Raw genomic sequence first — 26158 nt, forward strand, 5'->3', positions numbered from 1 at the left:
GACTTTTTAGTGCGGGTTTATCAGGTGTCAGACACCGTGCCAAGTGGTATTGAAATAGCACAACAGTGTTCGAAGTAAATGTCCCATTTTTATTCACGTGGTGGCATCAGGATCTGAATCCAGGTCTGGCCCCTCAGAGCCTCTGCCCTCCAGCTGACCCACTTTCTGACTCTCCTGCCCTCTCCCCTGCCTCTGCCAGTGGCACGGGGCATTCACAGGCTGGGGACCTTGACATCATCCAGGCCCTAGCGCCTGCCCCCGCTAGGTCTAATCAGCTCCCACGCTCTGGTGGGTCTTTCCCACAATGACTGTCACATTCGTCCTTTCCTCTCCGCTCCCTTGGCCGTAAAGTTTCATCTCTGCCACCAGAATGTGGACTCCCAGAGAGGGGAGGTGAGTTAGGAGGTCTGGTGGTCAGGGTGACGCCTGGGATAGGATCCTCACTCCGCCTCAGACCTCAGAGGGACCATCCAGCTTGGAGACGCGCTCTGCTCTGACCTCGGCCACGAACCACTCCCACCAGCCTCTGAAGACGCCCCCACAAGCTCTCACCTCAGGGCCTTTGCATGGCGGTACCCCCCGCCAGGGGCAGTGTGTCCCCAGATTCACAAGGCTCATTCCCTCCTTTTCCCCAGGTCTCTGCCCAAGTCAGTGGGGCCTCCCGGCCCACCCGTTCCAGAGCGTGACCCCCGCACTCAGGAGCTCCCTTTCCTGCTTTGATTTCTCCAGAGCACGTACCCCCGCCCCATAAGTTACGTGTTTCTTTATCTGCTCACTGTCGGTCTTGCCCACTACGAGGTGGGCTCCTCAGCGCCAGGGCTCTGTGTGTGTGTCCTTCCCACTGTCCCAGCAGCAAAAAGAGGCCTGACGTACATCACAACTGCCGTTGAGCGCAGGCCCTCTTCCCCGCCCTCTTCCCTAGAAACTGGGGCTCAGAGCTGAGCTTTGAGGGGAGACACGATGAGCAGAGGCAGGAAGGCACAGAGCTCCAGACCTGGGGAGATTGGAGAACAGCCTGGAGCCTGACAGAGCTGGCCATAGGAAGCCAGAGCAACAAGAAAACTCTTACTCACGCTTCAAAACACAGCACAGATGTCCCCTCTTGCATAAAGCCTGACATGGCCAGGCAATGTCTAGCCTTTGCTTCAGGGCCCCCAGCCCAGAGCTTTCTCCCTCTGTCCCAGTCCCGACCACACAGGCCAGGGGGTGTCTGTCTCCCCCAGTTTGAGAGCACCTTGAGGGCCAGGCCTGGCGCAGGTCCTCAGCACTGCCTGGCACAAAGAGGCTGCAGCCCTGCGATCCCCACAGCTGCCTTCCCTTGTGCCCTTCATCCGACAGCCGGCTGTAGGCAAGATGTGGGCATGGGGATGGAAGTTCATCCTCACATTTATCCACTTCCCCATCAGCTGCTGTTAAAGCCTCACTGGGGACCTTGACAGCCCGCGGGGCTGGGGCCTGACAGGTCCTATGGCTACTTCCCCATCACCTGGAAGCCAGGAGGGAAGCAAATGTAGGCAAATCTGGGATGGCCTGTAGCCAGAGGAGCTGGGCCTCTGGAGTTCCCTCATCCTTTCAGGAAGCCCTGCCTGTGCCAAGGAGGGTGGGCCACCCACCTCCCCCACCCCACCACCCTGTCCCCAGGGAATGCCTCCAGGGACCCCCACAGGCCCACTCCCTGAGCAGTCACTTCCCCTCTCCGCATCCACACGTGGCATCTCGGACCCCTACCAAAACACAAGTCGCTGGCCCAAAGCCTTCATTCCAGAGTGAAGCCTGAAGGCCAGAGGTGAGTGTCGGCTCAGACTCCCAAGGCAGGTGAGGCCCCTGGAGCCCCCAGCCCCCAGCCCCCAGCCCCCAGCATACACAGCTTCTACCCAGCACCCAGGAGACCATAGGGACCCAAAGAAGGTGCTTCAGAGAGGGGATCCAGTCACGTTACCGCCTCCACCCCAACCGCATTCAAATAGGGATTTGAATATATTTCCTGAGTCTCACAGGGCCCGCTCTGTACAATCCACCCTCCCCGGACCTGGGCCCTCGCAGTAATCCCTACAGAGAAAGAGCAGCTGTTTCTAGGCCCCAAAACCCCAGGACCCAGTCTTAGGCTGGAGACCAAGGCTTTTCTCAATGTCCCCCTGGGATGGATAGAACTAAGAAGACCAGAACCCAGGGGCTCACAGCCCCCCACCCATCCCACGCCCCAGGCCCAGGCAGGAAGCGAAGGGGAAGAAGATGTGAGGGGAAGGAAGGGGCCCAGGAGGAGGAGATACATGTGGGGGAAGAAGTTGGTGGAGGCCCCTCCCCCATAGGCAGAAGGAGGGGGGATGTCAAAGGAGGTGAAATCCTCAGGCACCCTGTTGGCCACCTAGGAGTTCCCAGGTAACCCTCAAGACCCCCACATAGTCCCATCTAGGGGCTTGAACCTCAGTGAAGTCAGCCTGGGGCTTGGGAGCGTTAACCTCAAGTTTGTCAGTTCTTAGTCTAAATGTGCACTAACCCAGAGCCTATTAACCCATTCTGGTTAACCTTGGGTGAGACACCCCAGAATCTCAGAGTTTGCCATCCCCTCCGTCCCTTCCCCCTATCTCCCCTGTGCCAGCCCGAGTCCGCAGCATATTCCCTTCTACATCCCAGACCCAGAGTTTCAGGGTATTAGTTCCCCTGGTGCTAGCCTGGGGTGCCCCCCACCTCCAACCCTTGGCACTCCAGCCAATGGCAGGCTCACCTGGGACATCTGGGGGCGCAGGTTGACCTCACGCAGGTTGATGGCATGGGGCAGCAGGTTGTTGAGCAGCTGGCACAGAAGGACGCCATCCCGGAGGGCCTGTGCCAGCTCGCACACCTGGGCCCCGTCCCAGGTCACACGGTGGCTGGGCGGCAGCACCCGACACTGGATCAGCCAGTGGGTACACTGGCGCCACAGCTCCATGGCTGCTGCCTTACCGGGTCAGCCCTCGCGCCCTTGCGGCCTCCACCGCCTGCCTGCCTGCCTATGCTAGCTAGCTACCACTTCCTCTTCTTTGCCTGTAACTGTCGCCCTGAGAGGGGGTGGAGGAGGAGGAGCCATGGGGGGCGGGAGCAGCTGCTGCCCAGCCCCTTCTATGCAGGGCCTGGCATCTCTTTCCCCCACCAGCTCAACACAGGCTTGGGCCCCGGAGAGTGGGAGGCTGCTGGTGGAGTTACTGAGGCCTGTCGCCTTCCTCCATATCCAATCCATGAGCAGTACGACCTCGGCAACATACTCAACGTCTGCTCTCTTCTGACCCCTCTCTCCTCTGCCTCCGCCTTGGTTTGGCACCCAACATCTCAGCTTGAGCTAGCATAGCCTCCTCTACCTTGGTGCCCAGGCTACCCTCCCCTTATCCCCACAGTCTGTCCTCCCCACGGAGGCGCACACCTGTGAGCATCTGGGCAAGCCATGATGTCTCTCCTCTTCTTATAGCCCACCACCCTGCAGCCAACAAGGCCCTACATGACACGTTCCTCACCTCTTCCACTCACCACTTTCCCTCACCCACTCTCCTCCAGCCACGCAGGGACTGTTCCTCCAGGACACCAGGCCACCCCAGAATTTTACCTCAAAATCCTGCCACAGGGCCTTTGTACATGCTGCTTCTCCGCCTTAGGCAAGCAACTTCATGGCTAACTCCCTCACCTCCAACAGTTCTTTGTTCAGTGTCACCTTCTCACGAAATCTTCCCAGATCTCTCCATTTCAAATCATAGACTTTCCTTCCCATGTCCCTACATTAAGCCCTGATCACTGTCCAACAAACCTGACATTTTATTAGACTTATTTCTGTATTGTCTATTTAGAAATCTGTGTCTCATATGTTCCTAGCACCTGGCATGAATATATGTCCCATAAGTATTTGTTAAATGAATAAATACATGGTTGGAAGCTTTCTTTCGGCCCTGCCTCTAACATTCCCAAATTCATTTCTTTATTGCTATGGCCCTGGCCACCATCATCTCTTTCCATAGACTTCGATGGTGTCGTTAATCCATTCGTTTATCAAACATTTACTGTCTTTCCTAGACCTTATCACTACCTGAAATCATTTTGTCTACAAGGTCTCTCTCCCCACCTCCACCCCACTAGGCCCAGTAGACTCTCCTCCTCCGACCGTCTCACAAGGCACGCCCCTTGGATTTTCTTTTTTAATTCTTTAACCACAAGGGAGCGCTAGGCTCCTTCACTTGGACATTACCCCCTACCTCCTGACTGTACCAAAACTAGGACGGAGGAGGTCAAGAAAAAGTGGCTCCCCTCAGCTCCTCCTGAGCCTCGAATCTCTTCCACATTTGCGGGGGTTGGGGAGGGGGCGGGGGTAGAGTGGGGAGGGGGTGAGGAGCTGAGCTTAGAAATCACCCGCTTTGTGATCCCATGGGCACCGAAACTTTTCATCCCCAACCATCCTGGGCGCTCTAATGAGTCCATTTCCTCATCTGTAAATTGGGTGACAGTCACCTTCACCGTTTAGAATTATGGTAGGGATCAGAGCGATGTGGGGCTGCGCAGATGAAAGCGAGGAAGACAGGATGGCGCTTCAGGGCTCCGGGTATGAATCCGCACCTCCGCCACACTCACAAGCCGAGTCGACCTGGGCAAATGGCTTAGCTGCCCCGTGCCTCAGTTTCTCCATCTGGAAAATGGGGGTGATGAAAATGGTACCTACTTCACTGAGAGGTCGATGTAAAAAATAAATGCGTTGAAGCAGGTCAAGGAAGCAGAACAGTCCTGGCACGTTAAGTGCTCAGTGGGTGTTAGTGAGGCTGCTGCTTTCGCTGTTATCATTGTGCACAAGCCCCTCAATAAACGTGGCCAGAGCGTCCTCCCTCTGGTTCCAGAACACTCCCCCATTCTTTCCAGGCTTGCTCCAAGCATCAGGATGGAAGCCCCCGTCCCACCAGGGAAACCACCTGAATGTCTCCCCCCCACCCAGAGTCCAGCTCATCTCCCTCGTCCTGTTACACGGGGAGGCTGTTGTGTTTCCACGCATTTGCCTCCACAAAACCCGACACCCAGTGGAGTTCCCTTCCGGGAAACCCAGGGGGGCGGTCTGGAGGAAGCGCACCTCTCTCTGCGTCACAGCAGCCGCCACCCCGCGCTGCTAGAGAGCCCGTAAGAGGCAGCCCGGTCCCCGCGCGGGACCCCGTGGGCGAGGACAGAGACGCCCCTTCCCACGTCCCTAGGGCTCGGGGGTACTTAAGCGCCTGCCCGCGGGGAATGCATGAGCCGAGCTCTAAGGGGCGGGGCTAAGGGGGGGCGAGGAGCGTGTGGGCGTGGCCAGCCTAGGGGCGTGGCCAGGCTCCAGGTGGCCCGGCCCCCCACGGGGACCCACGGGGTTCCCGAGGGGGCGTGGTTTATGGGAGCAGAGTTTCTCCAAAGGGGGCGTGGCCAGCGCCCGGCACCGCTGTAAGGGGGTGGGGCGGGGACGAGGGGGCGGGGCGAGAGCCGGGAGGCCGCCGTCGGAGGCGGGTCCTCGGGGGCGGAGCCAGGTGCAAGGGCTCGGTGACCCACGGGCGCGGCCGGAGAAGGTGGGGCCGGTGGGGGGGAGGGGAGGGCGGGCCTCCACCTTCCCCGGCCCTGCCCCAGCCTCTCGCGAGCTCCGCGGGTCCCGGCCCAGGTGAGTGAGGGGCCCCAGGCACATCCAGGATCAGAGGGATATTGGGGTGGGGAGTCCTCTCTTCTCCAGGTGGGGCCACCGGCCCGCAGGGAGGACCTGGGTGTCGGTCCATGAGCAGCCGCGGACGCAGAAGGGGCGCCGAGTGCCTGATTGGGTCGCTGTGCGTCACGCGTGTCCGTGTACCTGGGCGTACCTGGGAGTGCTCCTCCGAGCGTGTTTCCTGTGCAACGCGAAGAGCCTCCCTGCTCCCACTTTGCCCGAGCAATCTTTTTAAAGTCTCCTTCCCTTGATTGAGGGCTCAGCTCCCATGTCACCCGGTGGGAGAGACCTTCCTGGCTACGTGTTATTTACCGTGGCCGCCGCCTCCAGCCTTCCTTAGCACACCGTCTTCAGTGATTACCCGTGGGCGTTATCGTCTTCGTTCGTTGTGCTCTGTTTATTGGGTGTCTTGCCCACCCGACGGCACAGGGCAGAGCCTTCATCTCATTCATCACTGTGTCTCCCGGGTCTAGAACAGGTTCTGGAACACAGCAAGGTCTCAACCAATCAGTGTTTGCTCAATGTCAAGTTTGGGTACCGGAGTCTGTGTCCATGTGTCTATGTGTAGGCAGGCGGCTGCCCCCCTGCATGTGTGTGCACATATGTGTGCTCTATAGGGCATGAATAACCCCCTTCTTTTCTCCATGCTTGCCCCTACCCCTCTTCCTGATTCTCCCTTCCCCTCTCCCCTGCCCAAATATCCAGAAATTATTCCAAAGGATGAGGGGCAGGAGGATGATTTAGTTGGCCTATGTCTGACCTGTACCCTCTCTGAGCTCCTCCCTCATGCAAACTCCCCTCCACCAAGCTAACCGGAGCGTTGTCAGTGACCCCCCTGCAAGGGTGCTAAAGATGGCACAAAACAGAGGAAGCTGACATTGGGGGACTCAAGACAGAGGCTGGCCTGGCCCAGCTGACAAACAGGAAGTACGCAGGCATCCAGGAGACACACCTGGTGTTCAGGTATGCAGCACCTGGAGCCAGGTCCCTGCCCAGCTCCCCGCCCCTAAAGCCACCTGAGGCAAGTCTGGTAACTCCTCGCTGGCTTCTGGCACTCAAGGCCTTGCTGACTCAGGATGAGAGAATCCTGGTGCTATTTCCCTGTACACCCAGGCAGGCCCAGAACACCGTGGGATGGAGGAAGTGAGAAGCAGACCGCCAGCTTCCTTCCCGTCCAGGGCAGGTTTTCTCCACCAGATGCTGGAGATACACCGGGCCTCGGGCCTGCACAATATCAAGGGAGTCCTAAAATGTCAGAGACCTAAATTTGACCGTAATAATAACAAAGCATATCAGCTTCGGCTCCAAAATGTAAGAATCTGCAAATGCAAAATTGCTGTTTGCTGACATTTCTACAAAATGTCCTTGAAAATGATATTGCATTGGAAGGATTGGAAGGACACCTGGCTAGCTCAGTTGGTAGAGCGTGTGACTCTTGGTTTGCAGGTCGTGAGTTCGAGCTCCATGTTGGGCATAGAGATTACTTAAAACTATAATAACAAATAAAATTTTTTAAAATGGTGTTACATAGGAAAGCCTTGTATGGGTTAGATTTTCTTACAACTTAAGAATTCTTGAGTGTACACATAGATTGCTAAGAAGCTAGAGATTAGTAAAATAAATTTGCTCTGGCCTGGAAGGTTCTTTCACCCACCTGGCTTCGCTCCCTCAAAATTCTCCCAGTTGTTACTGATGAAGACCTCCACGAGCCACCCTATGGAAAATCTTATCTCTACCATTTCATGTCACATCCCTGGCTTTATTTTTCCACTTATCTCTTTCTGATCTATCTACTCCTTCGTCTACTTATTTATTTTCTTTATTGCTGTCTCCCCCACTAGAACAGCAGCTCCCCAAGGGCAGGGATGCCCCTGTTTTGTTCACTGCTGGGCCTCTAGCTCCCAGCAGCACCTGGCACATGGTGGGTCCCCCCTAAATATTAGTTTGAGTGAATTAGTTCATGAAATTTCTATAAAACGCAGCATCATGTCATCTGCATCAAAATTGCATTACATTTGAAAGCAGTGCCTAAGCCCCGGTGGTGCAGCGGTTTAGCGCTGCCTGCAGCCCGGGGTGTGATCCTGGAGACCTGGGATCGAGTCCCACGTCGGGCTCCCTGCATGGAGCCTGCTTCTCCCTCTGCCTGTGTCTCTGCCTCTCTCTTTCTGAATGAATAAATAAATAAATCTTTAAAAAAAAAATGAAAGCGTGCCTAGGTCTTCTCCCTTTGCAAGGATCCCAGTGAATGCATGAGTGTTTCCATGAGGTCACAGCCAATTCTAAATTAAAGTTTAAATTTTATAGTATGTATAGTATGAATCTAGAACATATATATATATATACACATATATATAAACAAAATCTAGTGTGTATTTTTTTACTATAAGTAACTTGTTTAATTTAGAATATGGTTATATGTTACATGTTAGAATATGTATAGAGAGAGAGAGAGAGAGAGAGAGTTGGCATTTTAAGGTTTGATAGGATGTGGGCTGCAGTCTCCAAAACTAAGAGGAATGTGGAAGGGCTGACCCAGCCACTCAGGAAGCTTAGGAAGCAGCAATAACTATTCCCATTTTACAGATGTGGAAGACTGAGGACTGTTGAAAGTACAGAGTTCAGCCCCTGCACCCTCTGCCCCCAAGAGCTCCATGCAGGTGCCACAGGATGGAGAGGACTTTGCCAGCCAGCCGTGGTACCACGGCCCCCTATCCCGTCAGGTATCTCTGCTTCCTACAGGGCCTCAGCACCATCTGATGGGGAGCCTCTTGCCCTTGACCTGCTGGGAACTTCTGGGTCCAGGATGGGGGACTTAAGGTCTATTGGATGGGGTGGCTGAGGGTCTCGAGACTGTCTTGAAGCTTGGTTGGTACAATGGCGTGTTCCCCAACCCGACTCCTTGGCTTTGCTTGTCTCTCCATCTGGGTCCTAGGCACCTGTGGCCACCAGAGCCCCATATCCCTCTTTTATCACCTTCAGTGATTACTCTTAGACATTATCTTCTTCATTCATGTGTGTTTGTTGTGTGTCTTGCCCATCAGAAGGCGCCGGACAGAGCCTTGGTCTCATTCATCACTGTGTCTCCAGGGTCTAGTTAGGCCCTGGCACACAATAAGGGCTCAATCAGTGTTGAGAACTCTTGGCATCTCCCTCTCAACCCAAATCTCCCCACCCTCCTCTGCAACTCATTTGTCACCCCCAGGAGTCTTGGGACCCTGGGCATCCAATCAAATTGTGAGAGTCAATATTGCTTAGTGGTTAAAATCCCAAACCCTGGAGCCAGACACCCTGGATTCAAATCCCAGCCCTACAACTTACATTCTGTGTGACCTTGGGCAAGGTATTTGACCTATCTGGGCCTCAGTTTCCCCACTCATAAAATGGGGATAATGGTATCTGCTGCCTAACCTTGGTAAAGGATTAAATGAGTTCGTATGTTTTATACCTACAGCAGGGCCTGGCACGTAGTAAAGGCTATATGTGTGTCCACCATATGTATGGTTCACTCCCCAGCCCCCATCACCAACTCCGCTTTGTCTTCCTCTGGTGTTGTGGCCCCCAGCCCCTGTTTTGACACCAGCCACCATGGCTGGCATAAGACTGCTTGAAAATGTTTATAAAGGAAGATTTCCAGGCCACAGTCAGTTTGGAAGGATCCAGTGAATGGTCCTTTATGAAGCCACAAAGCTCAGCGCATTTACTCAGTGTGGATGTTGCATCAGTCAGTGTCAGCTAGCAGCTCTAACAAACATCCCCAAGGTGTCACCAGCCAAACACAACAAATGTTTATGGTCTCGTTCATGTTATAGTACAAGGTGGTTGAGGAGTGGGGAAGGTGGAGCTCCAGAAATAAATCAGGACCCGAGCTCTATCTTGTGGCTTTGCCTTCAACTAGCACTTTGGGAATATCCCCTGACAGATAGGGGACAGAAGCTGTAGGACTGTGCCGGGTCTGGACATTCTGGGCAGCACTTCTGCCCTCCTCCTTTGGCCAGATCGTGTCAGATGATGTCTAACTGCAGGGGAGCCTGGGAAATGTACTCCAGAAGTGTGCCCATGAGAAAATGGGAAATGGTTTGGTGCAAAACCACCCAGTCTCTGGGGTGGCTTTTTTTGGGTGGGGGGATGGAGGTAAGGAATCACTATGAATGGCTCATCTGGGCTCATGGCTAAGTCCTCTACCCCCTGCCCTCCATCCCCAGAAGGCTGAGGCCCTCCTGCAGCAAGATGGGGACTTCCTGGTTCGTGCCTCCAGATCCCGTGGGGGCCACCCAGTGATCTCCTGCCGCTGGCAGGGCTCAGCCTTACACTTCGAGGTGCTCCGTGTGGCCCTCCGTCCCCGTCCAGGCCGGCCCACAGCCCTCTTTCAGCTGGAAGATGAACGTTTCCCAAGCCTGCCCTCCCTAGTTCTCAGCTATGTGACTGGGCAGCGTCCACTGTCCCAAGCCACAGGGGCTGTGGCCTCCAGGCCCGTGATACGACAAGGACCTATTCGACGCAGCTTTAGTGAGGATACCCTCCTAGAGAGCCCAGCTCGGATAGAGCTGCCCAGGTAATCACAGACTCCACCTCTGGTGACACCTGATACCCCTAGAGTTTCTCCACCTGTGCAGTAACTGTTACTGACATTTGGGGCTGGATTGATTGTGGGGGGCTCTCCTGTGCATCATAGGATGTTGAGCAGCACCCCTCGTCTCTAGCTACTAGGTGCCTGTAGAATCCTCTCCCCTCCACCCCCTGGCTGTCACAACCCAAAGATGTCTTCTGATGCTGTCAGTTGTCCCCTGGGGGGGTAGAGCACCCTGGTTGGGGCCACTGCTCCTGAGTGACTAGATAAAGGGTTTTCTGGGCATCGGTGGGGGCTGCCCTGCTCAGGGTGGGACTACACATCTCCCTCATCTCTTCCAGGGCTAGGAAGCGGAGTGACAGTCAGCCCGCAGGTTTGGAGCACATGGGGCTGTCAGGAGAAGACCACTCAGGACCAGGTAAGGGTCTACCAGGACAGCACATGGTCCAGAGGTTGCTCTGCTGCTCACTGCCTGACTGGTATTGCACAGGTGGATTAACCTCTTGGAAAATGGGCTCAATCAGCTTTCAAAACTGTCCTGGTGATTAAGAAATACACAGGAGCTCTGTAGGGGCTTAAAAATGGAGGGTTTAAGATTATTTCCAGAAGTTCTATGTGTTCTGATCACAGCTGACCTCTCAAATAACTCCAGCCACACAGTCTCGTGCCTGCCTCTGGGTCTTTGCACCTGGTCTTCTGGCCATGGGAAAGCCCATTCCCCTAATCTTTTCCTGACTGACTTCTCATTTAACTCGAGTTCTTCAAAGTAGCTGACCCTGGCCATCCTACCTAAAGGAAGGTTCTCCTTGTGCCCTCTCTGCCCCGTCTGCCCTGCCTCCCCTCATTCATCATGAACCCTCACTGCATGCCAGCCGCTGTATGAAGTGCAGAGATACATCACTCAACAAGAAAAATAAAGGTCTCTGGTGGTGCCAACATCCTACTGGAGGAAGATGGACATCGATAATTGAGTTGGCTTGGGAGTAAAATTTAAAAGCAGAACAGAGTCAGGGAGACTGGAATAGGGGGAATGAGAGAATTATAATTTGAAGTAGTAGGACAGGCCACGTGGAGAAAGATTTGAAAGAGGGGAAGGAGGAAATGATGTGAATATCTGGGGGGTGAGAGTGGCCCAGGCAGAAAGAACAGCCTGTGCAAAGGTCCTAGGGCCAAAACAAGAACTTCAGCTGTTCATCAACCAAAAGGATGTGGCTGAACCATCTGGGGCTCAGATTTCAGGGGCTTTTTTTTTTTTTTTTTTTTTTTTTGGCTACTGTGAAGATTTTGGCCTTTACCCAGAGTACCTAGAACCATGGGAAAGTGTTAAGTCTCTATAAGAAGGTCTATTTTATAGGCTTGGTAAATACAGAGTCTTCCAGAAGCCTGGGTGCAGCTTGAAGTTCTAATAACCACAGGAGTAAACAGGCCACAAACTTAACAAAAGACATCATTTGAGAGTTTGATGAATTCAGTTTCTTGGATGCTTTTGTAGTTTTGTATTTTGAATACTTTTTTCGTTTTTCTTTCTTTCTTTTTTTTTTTTTTTTTTTTTGAATACTTTTTTTCTGTGTTAGTTTTGTAGTCAGTGCTTACCACCTTCAGGGGGGCAAACACAAGGAATTCAGATTTAAATTGTAGCATTCAGACTACACACAGAAGTGTTAAAGAAAGTTCATTTTAAAACCATTGATAAGTGTGTAGCATTTGTATCAATGAAGCCTTTAGGTTCAAAACCACACCAAAATACCCAGTCATTGACTAGATGTCCGGGAGGACGGTAGCCCATGAAGCCCCCCACCCATCCCATCCAGCTATCTTTTGTGTCTACCCCCTTCACTCTTCTTGTTTGACCCCCAGGAGCCTCACCTGTGCCCACATGTGCCCTCCCTCGGATGGGTAGTGACCCGGTGTTGCTGAAGACGCCAGCTTCTCTGGGGTCTGTTGTTGATGGCCTCAGGGCCTCCGATGGGCAGCTTCATGCCAAGGCACCAAACAAACCACCTCGAACACCCTCACTGGTGCTGCATGATGCATCTGGACGCCCCCCAACATACTGTGAGCTGGTACCCCGAGTGCCCAGTGCCCAAGAAACACCCACTGGCCACAGTGGCCCAGAGACAGAGGCCTCATGGTGGGAAGCCAATGAGGAAGAGGAGGAAGAGGACAGAAGCTTTGCAAGACCAAAGGCCGAGGTCTTTTTCTGCCCCCCTAACAACCTCTTCTGCCTGCTGGGCCCCCAGAATCGGCCCCTGGAACCTAAAGTCCTGAGTACTCTCCGTGACCTCTTCCTGGAGCACCATCCTGGGAGCACAGCCCTCCACCTATTATTGGTGGACTGCCAGGTGGGTCACTCCTCCCCAAACAGGGGCTGAAGCCAGGCCAAGGCACCTCAAGCATATACTTATTCTTTTCAGTTGACCTCCCCACTAACCCTCCTGCCCAGGCTACAGGCCTCCTAGGAGTGACCAAGGCTCAGCGGGGCGCCATGGGGGTCACCTCTGGCCTGGAGCTGCTCACACTTCCTCATGGGCATCGCTTGAGGTTGGAGCTTCTGGAGAGGTGAGCGGGCCACCCGGAATCCCCAGGGTCCTCAAACCTCCCCCCATTCACGGACCCCTAAGGAGGAGGGGAAATGGGCAAAGCTACCCCCCCACACACACACATCTCTCACCTCCAAGTTACAAAGCTCCCACTGCCCCCAGGCCCTTGCTCTCTACCTCCGCAGACACGAGGCGCTGGCGCTGGCCGGGGCGCTGGCCGTGCTGGGCTGCTCGGGGCCGCTGGAGGAGCGCGCGGCCACCCTGCGGGGCCTGGTGGAGCTGGCGCTGGCGCTGCGGCCAGGGGCGGCAGGGGACCTGCCTGGACTGGCTGCGGTCATGGGCGCCCTGCTCATGCCCCAGGTGCGTGGGGAGCAGAAATGAGGAGGAAGCCTGAGTGCGGGGCGTGGGGAAGAGGGAAGAGGAAGCATGTTCAGGGCTCCTCCCCCAGGTGTCCCGGCTGGAACGCACGTGGCGCCAGCTCAGGAGGAGCCACACACAGGCCGCGCTGGCCTTCGAGCAGGAGCTGAAGCCGCTGATGCGGGCGCTGGACGAGGGCGCTGGTGAGTGGCATCGCTTGGAGCTGCGCACCCACGTCTAACCAGAATCCTAACCCAGCCCTAGGCCCGCCCTAGGCTCCACCCACTTCGCTCTACGCCCCGCCCTTCGCGCCTGGCTACCCGGCCCCAAGCCTAGGCCCCGCCCCCGCCTGTCCTAGGCTCCGCCCCCGCCCCGGGCCTCGCCCCCGCCCGGTCCCGCCGTGTGCTAGGCTGGAACGTGGGTTTCTGGGCTCCTTTCCCGGGGTCCGCCTCCGCCCAGTCTCCCACCCTCTTCACCCTGGGTCCCATCTTCTGCCCGAGCCTAGCTCTGAGCCCTCGCCCGCACAGGACCCTGCGCCCCGGGCGAGGTGGCGCTGCCGCATGTCGTGCCCGCGGTGCGCCTGCTGGAAGGCCAGGAACTCCCGGGGCCGCTAGACGAGAGCTGCGAGCGGCTGCTGCGCACCCTGCACCGGGCGCGTCTGGTGGCCCGGGACGCGCCCCAGTTCCGTGAGGCAGCGGCCCGGCGCCTGCGAGGTGAGTGCTCCCTCTGCTCCCGGCTGCCAGCGGGTCCCGACTCCCCGAGTCCCCCCCACCCGCTGCATGCTCTAACCCGGTACCCGAAAACCCACCGGGCCAGGGACCGGAGCCTCTGGCCACGCCTCCCAGAGTTCCACCCAGACTGGGACGGCCCGGCCCCCGGGGAGATCTCACCCCAAGTCCGAGTCGCAGCCAACAGTCTTGACAGCAATAGCGCTCTCCACCCCAAAAGGCTTGGCCCCCGGCCCCGGAGCCACGTCCACAAATTCCCACTTCCCCGCTCCCACCTGAAGCGGCCCTGCCCCCGGAGGACCTCGATCCCTCTGACAACGTCTGTCTAGCTGTCTCCAAAATGAGTCAGTCCTTCATCCTGGGAGGACAGCCCCCTCCTTGCGCTGAGAGCCAAACCTCCTCCGTGCTGGGTCAGCCCAGCCTCCAGAACCCCCGACCTGGCTTATTCCGCTTTCACCAGCGACCCAGGCACTCCTCTCTCTCCAACATGGCTCAGCGTCCCCCAAAATGTGTCGCGCTGGGCGGCCCAGACTCCAAATCTTCCCCCCCCCCAGGTGGTTCCATCCCCAGGCACAACCCCTAAGGGGACCCCTCAGCCATCAGGCACCTGGAACAGACTGCCCCCACGCACCCTGGCGTAGCATGCTTCCACCGAGCTCCTGGCCACCCCGCCCCAGTCCTGCAGAGCCCCAGAGAGCCCCCTCCCCTCCGATCCCGCCCAGTTGTCCAGAGCTTCGGGGCAGAGTCCTCCAGGGCCCTGTTGGGACAAAGTTCTGAGGGGAGGAGGCAGGTAGAGGATGGGGCCCAGGCAGGAGCCTGGCCCCGCCCCCAGCCCACCTGGCACCGCCCCCAGGATTCCAGCCGAACCCGCAGCTGAGGGAGGCCCTGACCACAGGCTTCGTACAGAGGCTCCTCTGGGGAAGCCAAGGCGTGGGGGCGCCACATGCCACCCGTCTGGAGAAGTTCCAAAGAGTCCTCAGTGCCCTTTCGCAGCGCCTGGAGCCAGACGTTTGAAAGCACACCCCCTTCTTCAAGCTGGGACACCCAGACTTTGGGGAACCTCCGGGGCCACCAGACCTTGCCCCAAGCCGTTCATGTAGCCAAAGCAGTGGGAACCCATTCTGCCTCACAGAAGGGAGTGCAGATTTACAAAAACCCATACAGCTCCCCCAAAATGTACATGGATCCTAGGGTGTCTGGAGGCCCCATCCCACCTCCCACCCCCACACACATAACCCACAAATGCAGAACATGAGGCTTTCAAGGGTAGGAGAACCTGCACATCCCTTACTCAGAAGCCAGAGTTCAAATGCTTTTTAAGAGCTCTGTGACTTCCAGCCAATGGCTCAGCCTCTCTGTGCCTTCGACATAAAAACCCACCAGGTTTTATGAGCAAAGCTGTTGTACTTTGTACCGGTTGTCATGGGGGCTTAAAGTTCAGTGTTCAAATGTCAGGTGGAGAATGCCTAGCACACAGGTGCTCAACACTACCTTTTCTCAGTAAAGCTGCAGTAAACACAGAAAGGATGTTCGGGACTTTTCTCCTTATGTCGCAATCACATACAAGCACCACACTCCAGGGAGGTTTTGTCTCATGTGGGCCCAAGTTAACCTCAAGGTCTCCTTCTTCATTCCCTCTGTAGCCAGGAAGGAGGGTGGCATTTGCATATCCAGCCCCAGTAGGTAAATCTAATCACGCATGGACTCTAAAAGCTTTATAGAATTTTTTATATAAAACAAAATGGCCCTAGCCCAGCGGCAGGAAGAAAAGATCTGAAACACGAGTATGTACATCAATGGTGGAAGGCACAGCGGGTCCATTTGGGATGAGGAGTGGGATGGGGGGCAGCAGGTTACACAGGTCTCAGCTGAAGCCACGGGGGCAGAAATAAAGTGCGTAGGTCCTGGGGCCCCCCGTGGCCCAGAAGCAGCAGCCAACAGCCCCCTTCTTCCCGCCTGTGGCAGGGTTCAGTTGAGCGTGACACGGAGATAGGAGGTGGGCACGTAGCCCTCACCTCCCTGTTTCCGCCTGACCCGGGTCCAGCCGTCGCCTTTGTCCTCTTCCATGAGACTGAGGTCTTCACCCTCGGCCATGGAGATGGTGCCCTCGCTGGACCCTGTCACGGGAGGGGCAGTGGGCTCAGATCTGCTTCGGGTGAGTTTAAACTCAACCTAGCCCAAAAGACCGCCCTCCCCTGAGCAGCTGATGGGACCTACAAGCTGTCCTCACCTTCAAAGTGGTAGATGGCCACACAGTGACCTATGGGGGATGCCGGTTCCTCCTCAAAATCCTCATCAAATTCTGTGTAGATGGGGGCATCCTGACCCTCCTCTGAGAGGGGCTCTTCAGAGCTGATTGGGGAGAGCAAAGCAGGTAAGGACAGGCCTCCTAGGTCCTGGGGACAGACCCTCTCTGGCATCCACACTCACCTCTCCTTGTTATCCTGTGACCCACTGTTGCTGCTGCTGCTGTCTGGTGGGGCGCTGGCTGGGGGGTCTGGAGGCCGGGTGTGGCGGCCCAGGCTGTTCCCCCGGTTGCTCAGGACCCGGCTCTCAGCTTCCGCCAGCCAAGCCTAAGAGGAGGGAGACACACAGTCAATTCCAGGGCAGGATTCTGGGGTCAGCCCCTTCTGGGCCTGGAGGTTTCCTGAGCTCACCCATGCACACCCAAGGCTGTGATGAGAAACAGCTGGAGCACCACCACACCAACACCTCCCTGCCCCCACCCCCCCAGGAAGTGACTCAGCCAGGCCCGCTGGCCCCCACCCCTCCCCAGGGTCTTCCCTGACCTCATACTTCTGCACTTCCAATTTCAGCCGTTCAATGTTGTTCAGGGTTTCTGTGATCCGGGGCTCCAAGCTGGCAGGGTCCCCCATCTGGGGTGTCTTCTCATAGACATCCTTCATTTTCTTCAGGGCTTCTCTAGGATGACACAGACAGATTAGAAGGAACAGTCCCATATGATCTAACAAGCAAAAAAAATACACGCTTTGCTTCAATGAGCCAATAGCAAGAGAAGACAGTTGGTAAATCTCAAACACTAGTGCTTCACCACCTGGGTTCAAATCCTTGGGCATTTCCTTGTCTGTGAGCCTGGGTTAAGTTACTGAACCTCTGTCTCAGTATGCAAATCTGGAAAATGGGGATAATGCATCATTAATCCCACTCATGTGAGTGGTTGCAAAGATTAGAACAGTGCCTTTTTTTATTCAGATACATATTGACTACCTACTGCATACCAGGCACTGTTCCAGGCATCAGAAATACAGCCCTGAACAAGAAAATCAGGATTCGGCCCCAGCTCACAGTCTCAGAATTTGGGGATGCCAGTGAATCTATGTAAAGGATCTCAAATAGTGTATGGCATACAGTAAGCACTCTATAAATGCTCAGTACTATCATTAGTCCCTGGTCCCTGTTTCCTCCAAGCCTATGTAGGCAATAGCAGTAACAAGCGTAAACCTTGGCATTTGTCCAACCTGGGTTCAACTTCTCTCCAGTCTTAATACCAGATCCATGCCACAGATGAGGAAACAAACACAGTGAGGTGCAACAACTAGAATTCAAGGCCAGTCCTGACTCCAAAGGATCCCCTTCACCCCTACGTCATAAAGACTCTGTAACTACAAAGTTCCAAGTGGAACTTTACACCAATAAAAGTTTCGTACAAGAGGTTCAATGCAATGGCAAAATATAACTTGGCTGCCCGTCCACAAGTGGCCAGCGTCATTCCCATTATGTAAGAGGACTGGGAAGACGATCTCGTTGCTTGGAAGGAGTGAGTACAGCTTTTCCTTTTTTAATCTGGCAGGTTTTTTTATTGTTGATGTTTTAAGTGTTTGAGTTAGTAGATAACCATGATTTTTTTTTTTTTTTTTTTAGCCAATTACTGTAGTAAAAGAATAATAGATGTCTTTACATTGAACCATCTTTGCATTACTGGGATAACACCCAATTGATCATGACTTGTCTTCAAAAAATATTCTGTTTTTCTTATGGTAAAATACACATAACACGAGAAAGCCCCCACTCGAACCATTTTTAAGTGTACGATTCCACAGCCATTAAGTATATCCACACTGTTGTGCGACCATCTCCACCACGTGCAATATTATTTTTAAAATATATCATTGGATTTGTCTGGCTAGGATTCTCCATCTAAGATCCTAAGTGAAATAAAATGAGTCCAGAATTTGAATTTCTTGATTCTTGCTAAATGATAGGGGAATTGATTCCACCAGCCTCCTAAGTGAGCTGACACCTTTTCACTCTTTTTTTTTTGTTTGCTGGAATGAATGGTTTCCTTTTAAGTGTGGTAGGAATCACCTATAAAACCACTGGGCTTGGGGCTTGTTAGGGAGAGTCTGGAGTACCATTTCAGTACAGTTCATTTATTATTTTATTTTGTTCCTTGCCTGCCTGCCCCAAACCTTACCTCTGGTCGACCTCCTTCTGCAGCTCACGATTCCGTTCTTCCAGGTGCTGCTGAAGTCGCTTTCTCTGCTGCTCTGGGGGCAAGTGGCTGAAATCCTCCGTCACCACTGTCTGCAAGGTGGCAAGAGGACTGAGTTCGGGGGGATTGGGGATTCTCAGCTTCTATGCTCTAAGACACTGCTATGACATACCAAGTCCACCTTCCTCCCCACCCAAGGTTCTTTGGGGGCAAGGCCATGCACAGAGCAAAGCAGGTCCAGGTCTGGCAACCGGAGGAGGGGGGCCCAGCCGGCTGCAGGAAGCGAGCCCAGGGTACCACCACCCAGCCACTGGGTGGGCTGGGGCCGCCCCCTCCTACTCCCCTGGAGGCCTCACTTACCCCACGGCTGCCTCGAAGGCTGCGGAAGGATGCTAGCCGCGGTTTGACCGACTTACTGATCTCACTCAGTATGGCCAAGGGGTCGAGGCCGGAGCGAGGGGATGGGGGTCCGTTAGGCAATGCCGAGGGCAGGGGGCCCCCCAGGGGGGAGAGGGGTGGGGGGCGTGGCTACCGGCGGGGGCAGGGGAGGGGGTGGGTCACAAGGGGTTGGAGGATGTAGAGAACGAGGATGGACGGACGGACGGACATAATAAAGAAAAAAGAAAAAACAAAATGGAGAAAAGAAAAGAAAAAAAACGGTAAGAAAACCACAACTCAAGATGCACAATCACACACAGAAAATGCATGCAAAGAGCAACACAAAAATCTGGGAGGTGGTGGGGAGGGCATTAGACTGTGAGCCGGAAGGCCAGACCCCTCCCTACCCCCTTATGTTATCCCTTCCTTGAATTCTATGTCCAGTACCTAGCATGGGGCTGGAGGGGAGCAGGGGCAGGGAGGCCCCGGGTTCTGTCCACCCAGCTTTCTGAGCTCACAGTCTAGAAAATACAGGGAGATGCATGCGGGAATCAAGGTCTCAGATGGGTATATGGCTACAGAGGTCAAAGGCAAGCTGAGAGAAAGGTAGAAGGCATGAAGTATCAGAAGGGTTACAGGTGGGGTTTAAGCTGGGGGAGTCTGTTGTACAAACTGAGGGGAGGTATCAAATTATATGTCAAGAGGGATCAAGAATATATAACAGGGCTCATGAGAAATAAACTAAGGGTGGGGGGTGAGGGTCTAAGGTATAAAACAGGTATGTGCTTGACATTACAAGCCAAAATCCCAAGAAAAAACAGCCTGAGGGTCAGGGGCCCAAGGACCCACTGGCAGGATGGAGAGAGACTCAAGGGGAGTCCCTAGGACAAGTCCCTCAAGCCCTCATCCAGCCCTGAATCCCAGAAGCAGGTCTTCTCCCAGCATCCCGAGAAGCAGCAGACAGACGCCACGGGCCCCCTCCCTGCACCCCCCCTCAGCCTTGGGGGACTCCCAGGCCGATCACCCGGCCGCCTCCCTTCCCTCCAGCCTGGGCCAGCAGCCAAGAGGCAAATTCCTGCCCGGGACTCAGCGTCCCAGCGGCTGGGGCTGACTCAGTGGGGGCCCCCCTGTCCCCACTCACACTCCCCTTCCCAAGGGCCCCGGCCCCCACCTTGTTCTTCTTGCCGAAGGGCCAGCGCTTGGCACGGCTGCGGCCCGGGCCTCGGAGCTCAGGCCGTCCATCGGAGGGGGTGCCCAGGCTGCTGTCTGAGGGCACGCGGTTCATGGGCTGGCTGAAGTCTTCAAATTCCACGTCACCAGGGCGGGCAAAGCCTGACTTGTGCAGCTCGATCAGGACCTGGGAGTCCTGCAGGAGGGAGCAGGGGCAAGCAGTCAGGGGCAAGACCAGATGCCTAGCCTCTGGGGTCCTTCAACTTCCCACCTGTCAGCCCACTCGCCCAGGACCAGATACACACGTTCTTGGCATCTACAGCATCTGCGGCCACCTTCATGCCCTCCAGACACTTGGCGATGATGGGCACCACCTGCAGCTCAGCCTCGGACAGGAGCCCATACCCGGCCCCCAGGTGGGTGGCCCGCCGCTCATCCATGTCCTGCAGCTTCTGCAGAGACAGAGGCAGGGGCGCTAATGGGACCAGCAGCAGCGATTCAATCCGCAAACACGATGGGGTGCCACACTGGCCCCAGCCCCAAGCCTAGTCTGGTGGGGAAAACACAAAATCGAAGAGACGTCCAGCCCGGGGTGGCCAGAGGCTAAGAGGGGAGTTTGAGGAGCACCAGCCTCGCCTAGGGAGTCAGGAAAGGATTCTCAAAGGAGGTGACCACGAAGCCAGGGCTTTGAACCCACCGAGAGCACACCCAACATAGATATTGCCAGTCCCAGGTGGAGGAGAGCAAGAGACTAAAGATGAAGACAGGAAATTTGAGGCCTTTCAGAGGGACTGTTAGAGCTGGGGCTTAGAAGAATGAATAGGAGTTTCAGAAAAAAAGAAAGACATCCTGGCAGAAAGAGTTAGAGACAGAGCTCACTGCTGTTTTTAATTCCCTTCCAATTTAGAGATCGGGACATTGCAGCTAAGGTTTTGACAAATGTGTAAGAGTCGGGTAACTGTATTTTTCAGGAGGGTAGGCTGGGGGCTTAGAACACTCACATCAAAAATCTGGGGCATCTGGGAAAAATAGAAGTGGGCCTGGTCTCGGTTGAAGCGCTGGAGCTGGGCTGCATACTCATTTTTGCTCTCCTCTGCCATGTGACTTCGAAGGTGGGCTTGTTGCTTGGCCTGAGGAATATCGAGGCAGGGGTCACGGCCAGGTTCTGCACCCCCCCCAACCAGACCTCCAAACCATCCCAGACCCCACAGGTACCTTCTCCACATCAGCCTTGGTGGCATTAATATCCTGATCGAGTCGCTCAGCGGTCTGGGCTGCCTTTTCAGCCTCCCGGCAGTCCCGTTCAAACTTGCGCTTACTCTGCCGGGGACAGAACCAGAAGGAGGAAGTAGGTGAGAAATCAAGGTTTCAGAGACTGGTGGGACATCACCCAGCAAATGCAGGGCAACGGGCATGCTGGGAACCCATGGGACAGAGGGGCCCCAGGCCAGACAATGCAGGCAGTTCCATGGATCAGCAAACCCTCAGCCAGCTCCTTAGGGCCAGAGGTACCCATCTCCACGCCCCCAGACTCACATTCTCCAGCTGTTTGAAGCCACTTTCCAGCTGCTGCTGAGCCCGACGGCCTTCCTGAAAGTGCTGTGCAAAACGGAGATGGTTAGGCTCACCTGGGTCGAGGTAGCAGTCCTCAAGACCCAGAGAGGGGATCCCTCACCATCTTTCTCTCCTGTTTCATCTCCTGTGAGTACTTGGCCAGCTCGAGACACACACGGACGCTGAGGTTCTCAGCCACCAGCTCGCGCTGGCCCGCAAAGTCATTCACCTCCTGGAGAATCTGCACAAAGGACTGCTGCTGGCTGAACCTAGGGTAAGATGGGCAGAGGCAGCAAGCCAGGGTCAGGAGGCCACCCCCGCCACCCAGGGAAGCCAGATGCCCTAGGACCCACCTCCATATGGGAACGGGAAAGCCCCAACACATTCCTCCTGGAAGCAATCATAAATTCTGGTTCATATCCCTTACCCCAAACCCTTCAGTGGGATGCATTTTGGAACTCAGAACTTTTCAGGTTCAGAAAGGGGATATAATGCTTATACCATCTTTTATGCAGCACCCCAGTGGGGTCAGGGGCAGCATCCTGAATCAAACACCATAAATATTTTTGCAGCGAGAGATATTACTATTCACAGTAAGAAGAATAAAAACCAAGGACGTGATGAACGTGAAGTCAGGTCAGAGGCTGCTGCCACACAAGCTACCAAAACAATTTTTTCACTTCTAGAGCTCTTTGGATTCGGGAACTGGGGATGTGGCAAAAAGCGAAATGCTCCTATGGTGGACTAACTATGGGCTAGGCACTGCTTCAGTGCAAGATCTGTTATTCTCTGCATGAGCCGTACAAGATCATCATCATCCCGTTTCACAGGTGAGGAAAACAGGCACAAAACATAAATCAATGACCCAGAGTCACTTGTTGAGTGAGTGCTGGAGCCCCGCTCAATAGAAGAGGCAAATGGAAAACTCAAGTCAATTGCCCAGAGTCGTAGGGCTGGAAAATAACGGGATTTCGATTCCAGCACAGGTGATTCAGGTTCTCCATCCATGCTCATTCCTCTAGGTGGGAAATGAAGCAAAAGGTGAGGGCCTTACCGCCTAGCTGGGGGAGAGGAAGTAAGACCAACACACGCTCCCCAGGCGCCCCCAAATCTAGCCTGGCAATTCCTCTCCATCCTTACTTGGATTCTGGGTCATCCTTGGCAGGTCTCTTGGGCAGGTATTTTTTCACCAGGCTCCTAATGGAGAGAGGCAGAAAGGCTGAGCCCCCAGCCCTCCAACAGCTTCCCCAAGCCCCAGGCCGGTCCCCCCTAGGGTCTCACCTCAGTTGCTTTGCATAAGCCTGCTCCACCTCGGTCCGCTCTTTCACGAATTTCACATATCTGTCCAACAGGTCCAGGCCCCACTGCGTGTGACGCTCGAGCACCTCAAACTGATCCTGGAAGCGGGCGGAGGATTCGGGATCGTGACGTCGGGACCCCACCGCCCGCACACCAGGCGCCTGAGAAGCCTCAGGGCTCGGAGCTAGGAGAAGGTGTGGCTTCCCGGCCCCGCCCCGGCGCGGCGCGGGGGGAGGCAGGAAACCGGCGGGAACCCCCTCCCCTTCCCGGGAAGGGCCAGGGAACAGGGGCGGGGCCCCGGCCGGACTACGGGGTCCCGGCCTCCAGACCGCCAAGAGGGGTGTGGAATGGGGCAGGGCCACTCCCCCCTGCCCCGGCTCCCCTAATCCCCCCTCCCAAGATTCCGGAAAATCCGGCCGGCCCGGCGTGAGTCAGGACCAGAGGGGCAGGATTCGCCGCAGCTCGGGGGGCCCCAGAATGTCCAGGGGCCAGGCACCATGTTCCCCGGGTCGCCATGCTTCCCGGGGTCCCCCGCACACACGTGACTCCGTTTCCCCCACTGACCCCACTGCACCTCCGAAAGAAATTCCAGAGTTGTGGGGGAAGGAATCTGGTTACCCCCTCTGCATCCAGGAACCCAGGGATGCCACCGCCCCCATAAAAAGGAGGGGTCAGAGGTCCTGGCTAGAATAAGGGGAAATTTCTGGGGCTTCCAGAGCAGAGGTCAGAAGCAGCCTGGGGGCGGCCCCTCCCAGTGCCTGGGGCGGGATGGGGGAGGGGGCTGCGAGGCCAAGCCTCGCAGCCCCCTCCCCCCTAGCGCGACCCAAGCCCCAAGGTGTTGATTGGAGCCTCCGAAAGGCGGTCAGAACTTCCAGGTCCCACGTGGGCTTGGAAGTGGCCACAGGGTCCCCTCCCCCGCCCAAGCCGGACAGGCGGGCTGCGGGCAGGGACCCAGGGGCCGTAAGATAAGCCGCCGGCCCAGCCAGGGTGCTCAAAATAGGTGACCTCGCCCGGCCGCCCCGGCCTGGTCCCAGGACTCCTGCCCTCCTCACTCGGAACCCCGCGCTCAGTTTCCCGACTCGGCGGCTGCAAGGTCGCCCTTCGCCCCGGGCGTCCTGAAACGCCCTGGGCAACTCCGAGGGAGGGCGGAAAGCGGGGACTCCGGGGGTCTCCGAAGGGGAAAGCGCCGAGCCCCCGCTAAGGTCGTGCAGGGGCAAAGGAGGGGGGGTCTGAACTCCAGAAAAGGAGAAACTTGGAAGCCGGGCCGATCGGACTCACCCACAGCTCGGTGCCCCAATCCATGCTGCTCCCGCCGAAGCCGCCGCCGCCGCCGCGCCCGGTCCCCGCCGCCCGCCGCCCGCCGCCCGCCGCCCGCCGCCCGCCGCCCGCCGCCGGGAGACTCAGCCTGGAGCGGCGCGCCCGGCCCAGCCCGCCAGGCCCCGCCCCCCCAGGCCCGGCCCCGCCCCCGCAGGCCCTGCCACGCCCCCATCTGCGCGGAGGCCGGAACAGCGCCCTAAAGGCGGGACCCCCGAGGAGGCGGGGCCCAACGGACGCCCCGCCCCCTCTTAAAGGAAAGTTGCCACTAGACGCCACTGGACCGACCCCTTAAAGGACCCCCATCCATTTCCCAAATCCCCCGGACCCCTCTTATCCTCCCCACCCCTAAGTCGCCTGGGACTGTTGTTTTCTCTTTCCTTCAACCATTCCTTAGAGGACCAAGACATTAAAACCCCAACCCGAGAGGTCCTTCCCCCACCACCAGCCACCCCTTCCCGCACCGCCCCCCCCCGCACCCCCCCCCCCCCCGCCGTCGCTGGGAGAACCTGAGGTCACCCCGCTCTTGCGGGCCGGCCCGGCTCCAGACATCTATGCTCGGCCCACTAATGGTCTGGTTCCCTCCGGCCACAGGGCGGATGGGAGGACTTCGATCCTGCCCAGAACGCGTGCCTCCGCCAAGGCCCGGTCCATTAGCACCCCCACCGCATCCTGCCTTCTCCCTCCTCCCGAAGTCTGCGCCGGGAAACTGAGGACGGGCTGTCCTTGGGGCACCGGGCCCAGGTCTTTCCTCGGTCCTCATCCAGTTCGCGCTTCCACCTGCCCATTTTCCAGGCGCATCCGTTTAGACCCAATCAGGTTTCACTGTCCAGACCCCGGTTCCGACTCCACCTCTCCCTCCAGACACTCGGGCCCTGGGGGCACAGAAGTCTGTCACTTCCCTCATAAATGCCTGTTCACACCTCATTAATCTCCTTAAGGCACTGAGATGAAAGGGTAGAGAACCCTGCAGCTCCCACCCTCATCCTCTCCTGCCTTTAGTCCTTAGTGCCAACGGAGGTGACAGACGCCCCGGAGCCCCTGGGGCACAAGTTAGGCCCCAAGCTTCTGGGCTTCCAGGAGGGGAGCCCCAGGAGCCCAGGGGACATCAGCCTGAAATCCTGGGACAGATGGCTCTGTGGGGACCTGGCCCCACCTGCTGGTGGCTTCTGAGCTAGAAAACATCCTGTTGCAAAGTGGGCTGTGCTCCAGGGTTTGGGGGACCAGCTGAGTCAGGGGCTCAGCGTGAGTTCTGCTCTCAGCCGCTTAGCCTGGTATTAGAGTCTCCACACTGGCATCAAACTCAAATTGGAATTGGGATTCGTTCCAAGTCGGCACCACAGTTGGGATAGGATCTCAACCTGGGGTCAGCTTAGCGGAGGGGTCAGCAACCCACTAGGGGGTCGTGGCCACAAACTACGGTCCAGCGGTCAGGCCTCGTCTGGGGTCAGGGCTCCGTCCAGGTTGGGAGGGCTCAACCAGAGATTAACGCTCAGGCTCAGCGTAGGTCGAGGGTCGGAAGGGAGTGGGGAAGTCTGGATTTCAGGTTGATGTCCGGGCTCAGTTGCAGCCAAGGACTCAGCCCGGTTCAGCCCCCGTCCCCGTGGACACCTCCAGCTTGGGATCTGTGGGTGGGCTTCTAGTTGCCTCACTCTAGGGTTAGAAGAGTCTCCGCCTAAGGCTGGAATTCAGCCCAGGGTCAGAGGTCATCCTAGGGTCAAGATTGAGCCTGGGGCTAGGTTTCGGCCTTTCCTGGATCAGCAAGATTAGAACAGGACAGGCCTCGGCAGACGTGCGTGTTTACCAAAAGCCTGTGCTCTGGCTGGGAGCCACCTCCCCAGGGTAAAGAGGGGAAGTCCGTCCTGAGGGACATTGGGAAATGTAGTTTTTGCGTGCCCTGTTGCGCTGTCTGGTCTTCCTGCATTCTGGGTAATGTAGTCCTGGACCGATCTTCAGTTGGGCGTGGGTGGAGGAATTCCGCTTCAGGGGCGGGATATCGGGTCCAGCAGCACTGGTTAGGTGGACTGTTGAGCCAATTGCATCAGCACAGTCTCCCTAGTGATTGGTGACGGCGGAGGCGGCCCATTCGGAGCTGGCGATGTCCATCTGGCGTCGTGCGAGGGGGACGGT

General features: G+C 56.3%; 3 protein-coding genes across 13 annotated transcripts in view; 1 reads left to right on the forward strand and 2 right to left on the reverse strand.

The window, feature by feature from the left end:
- VAV1 (vav guanine nucleotide exchange factor 1) overlaps positions 1-4069 on the reverse strand; it is a 49880-nt gene extending 45811 nt beyond the window's left edge. The window contains exon 1 of one of the 2 annotated variants that reach the window (XM_025457244.3): positions 2726-4069. In XM_025457244.3, the coding sequence (XP_025313029.1) occupies positions 2726-2929 (204 nt within the window). In that variant the 5' untranslated portion in view covers positions 2930-4069. The remainder of the gene's footprint in view (positions 1-2725) is intronic. The other variant, XM_025457243.3, reaches the window with a different exon arrangement.
- A 1439-nt stretch (positions 4070-5508) lies between these two features.
- Positions 5509-18058, forward strand: SH2D3A (SH2 domain containing 3A). 6 transcript variants are annotated; one of them, XM_025457255.3, is made up of 10 exons: positions 5509-5629; positions 8252-8388; positions 9871-10220; positions 10577-10653; positions 12093-12577; positions 12679-12794; positions 12961-13135; positions 13224-13335; positions 13660-13845; positions 17361-18058. In XM_025457255.3, exons 2-10 carry the CDS (start codon positions 8320-8322, stop codon positions 17387-17389), a joined length of 1599 nt encoding a protein of 532 aa, XP_025313040.1. In that variant the 5' UTR covers positions 5509-5629; positions 8252-8319; the 3' UTR covers positions 17390-18058. The 6 variants fall into 6 exon arrangements, with proteins under 6 accessions (XP_025313040.1, XP_025313039.1, XP_035558751.1 ...); XM_025457254.3 differs by lacking the exon at positions 17361-18058 and adding an exon at positions 14714-15384; XM_035702858.2 differs by lacking the exon at positions 17361-18058 and adding an exon at positions 14722-15384.
- Positions 15570-25975, reverse strand: TRIP10 (thyroid hormone receptor interactor 10). 5 transcript variants are annotated; one of them, XM_025457248.3, is made up of 15 exons: positions 25833-25975; positions 22697-22812; positions 22556-22612; positions 21537-21684; positions 21398-21460; positions 21077-21181; positions 20863-20991; positions 20167-20313; positions 19863-20057; positions 18674-18841; positions 18296-18405; positions 16650-16782; positions 16291-16433; positions 16091-16212; positions 15570-15977 (listed from the first exon to the last, which is right to left on the reverse strand). In XM_025457248.3, exons 1-15 carry the CDS (start codon positions 25950-25952, stop codon positions 15829-15831), a joined length of 1905 nt encoding a protein of 634 aa, XP_025313033.1. In that variant the 5' UTR covers positions 25953-25975; the 3' UTR covers positions 15570-15828. The 5 variants fall into 5 exon arrangements, with proteins under 5 accessions (XP_025313033.1, XP_048953481.1, XP_025313034.1 ...); XM_049097524.1 differs by lacking the exon at positions 25833-25975 and adding an exon at positions 24538-24882; XM_025457249.3 differs by lacking the exon at positions 25833-25975 and adding an exon at positions 23993-24110.
- Positions 25976-26158: the final 183 nt, after the last annotated feature.

Source organism: Canis lupus, chromosome 20 (genome assembly GCF_003254725.2).
Source record: "Canis lupus dingo isolate Sandy chromosome 20, ASM325472v2, whole genome shotgun sequence".
Classification (NCBI taxonomy): Eukaryota; Metazoa; Chordata; class Mammalia; order Carnivora; family Canidae; genus Canis; species Canis lupus.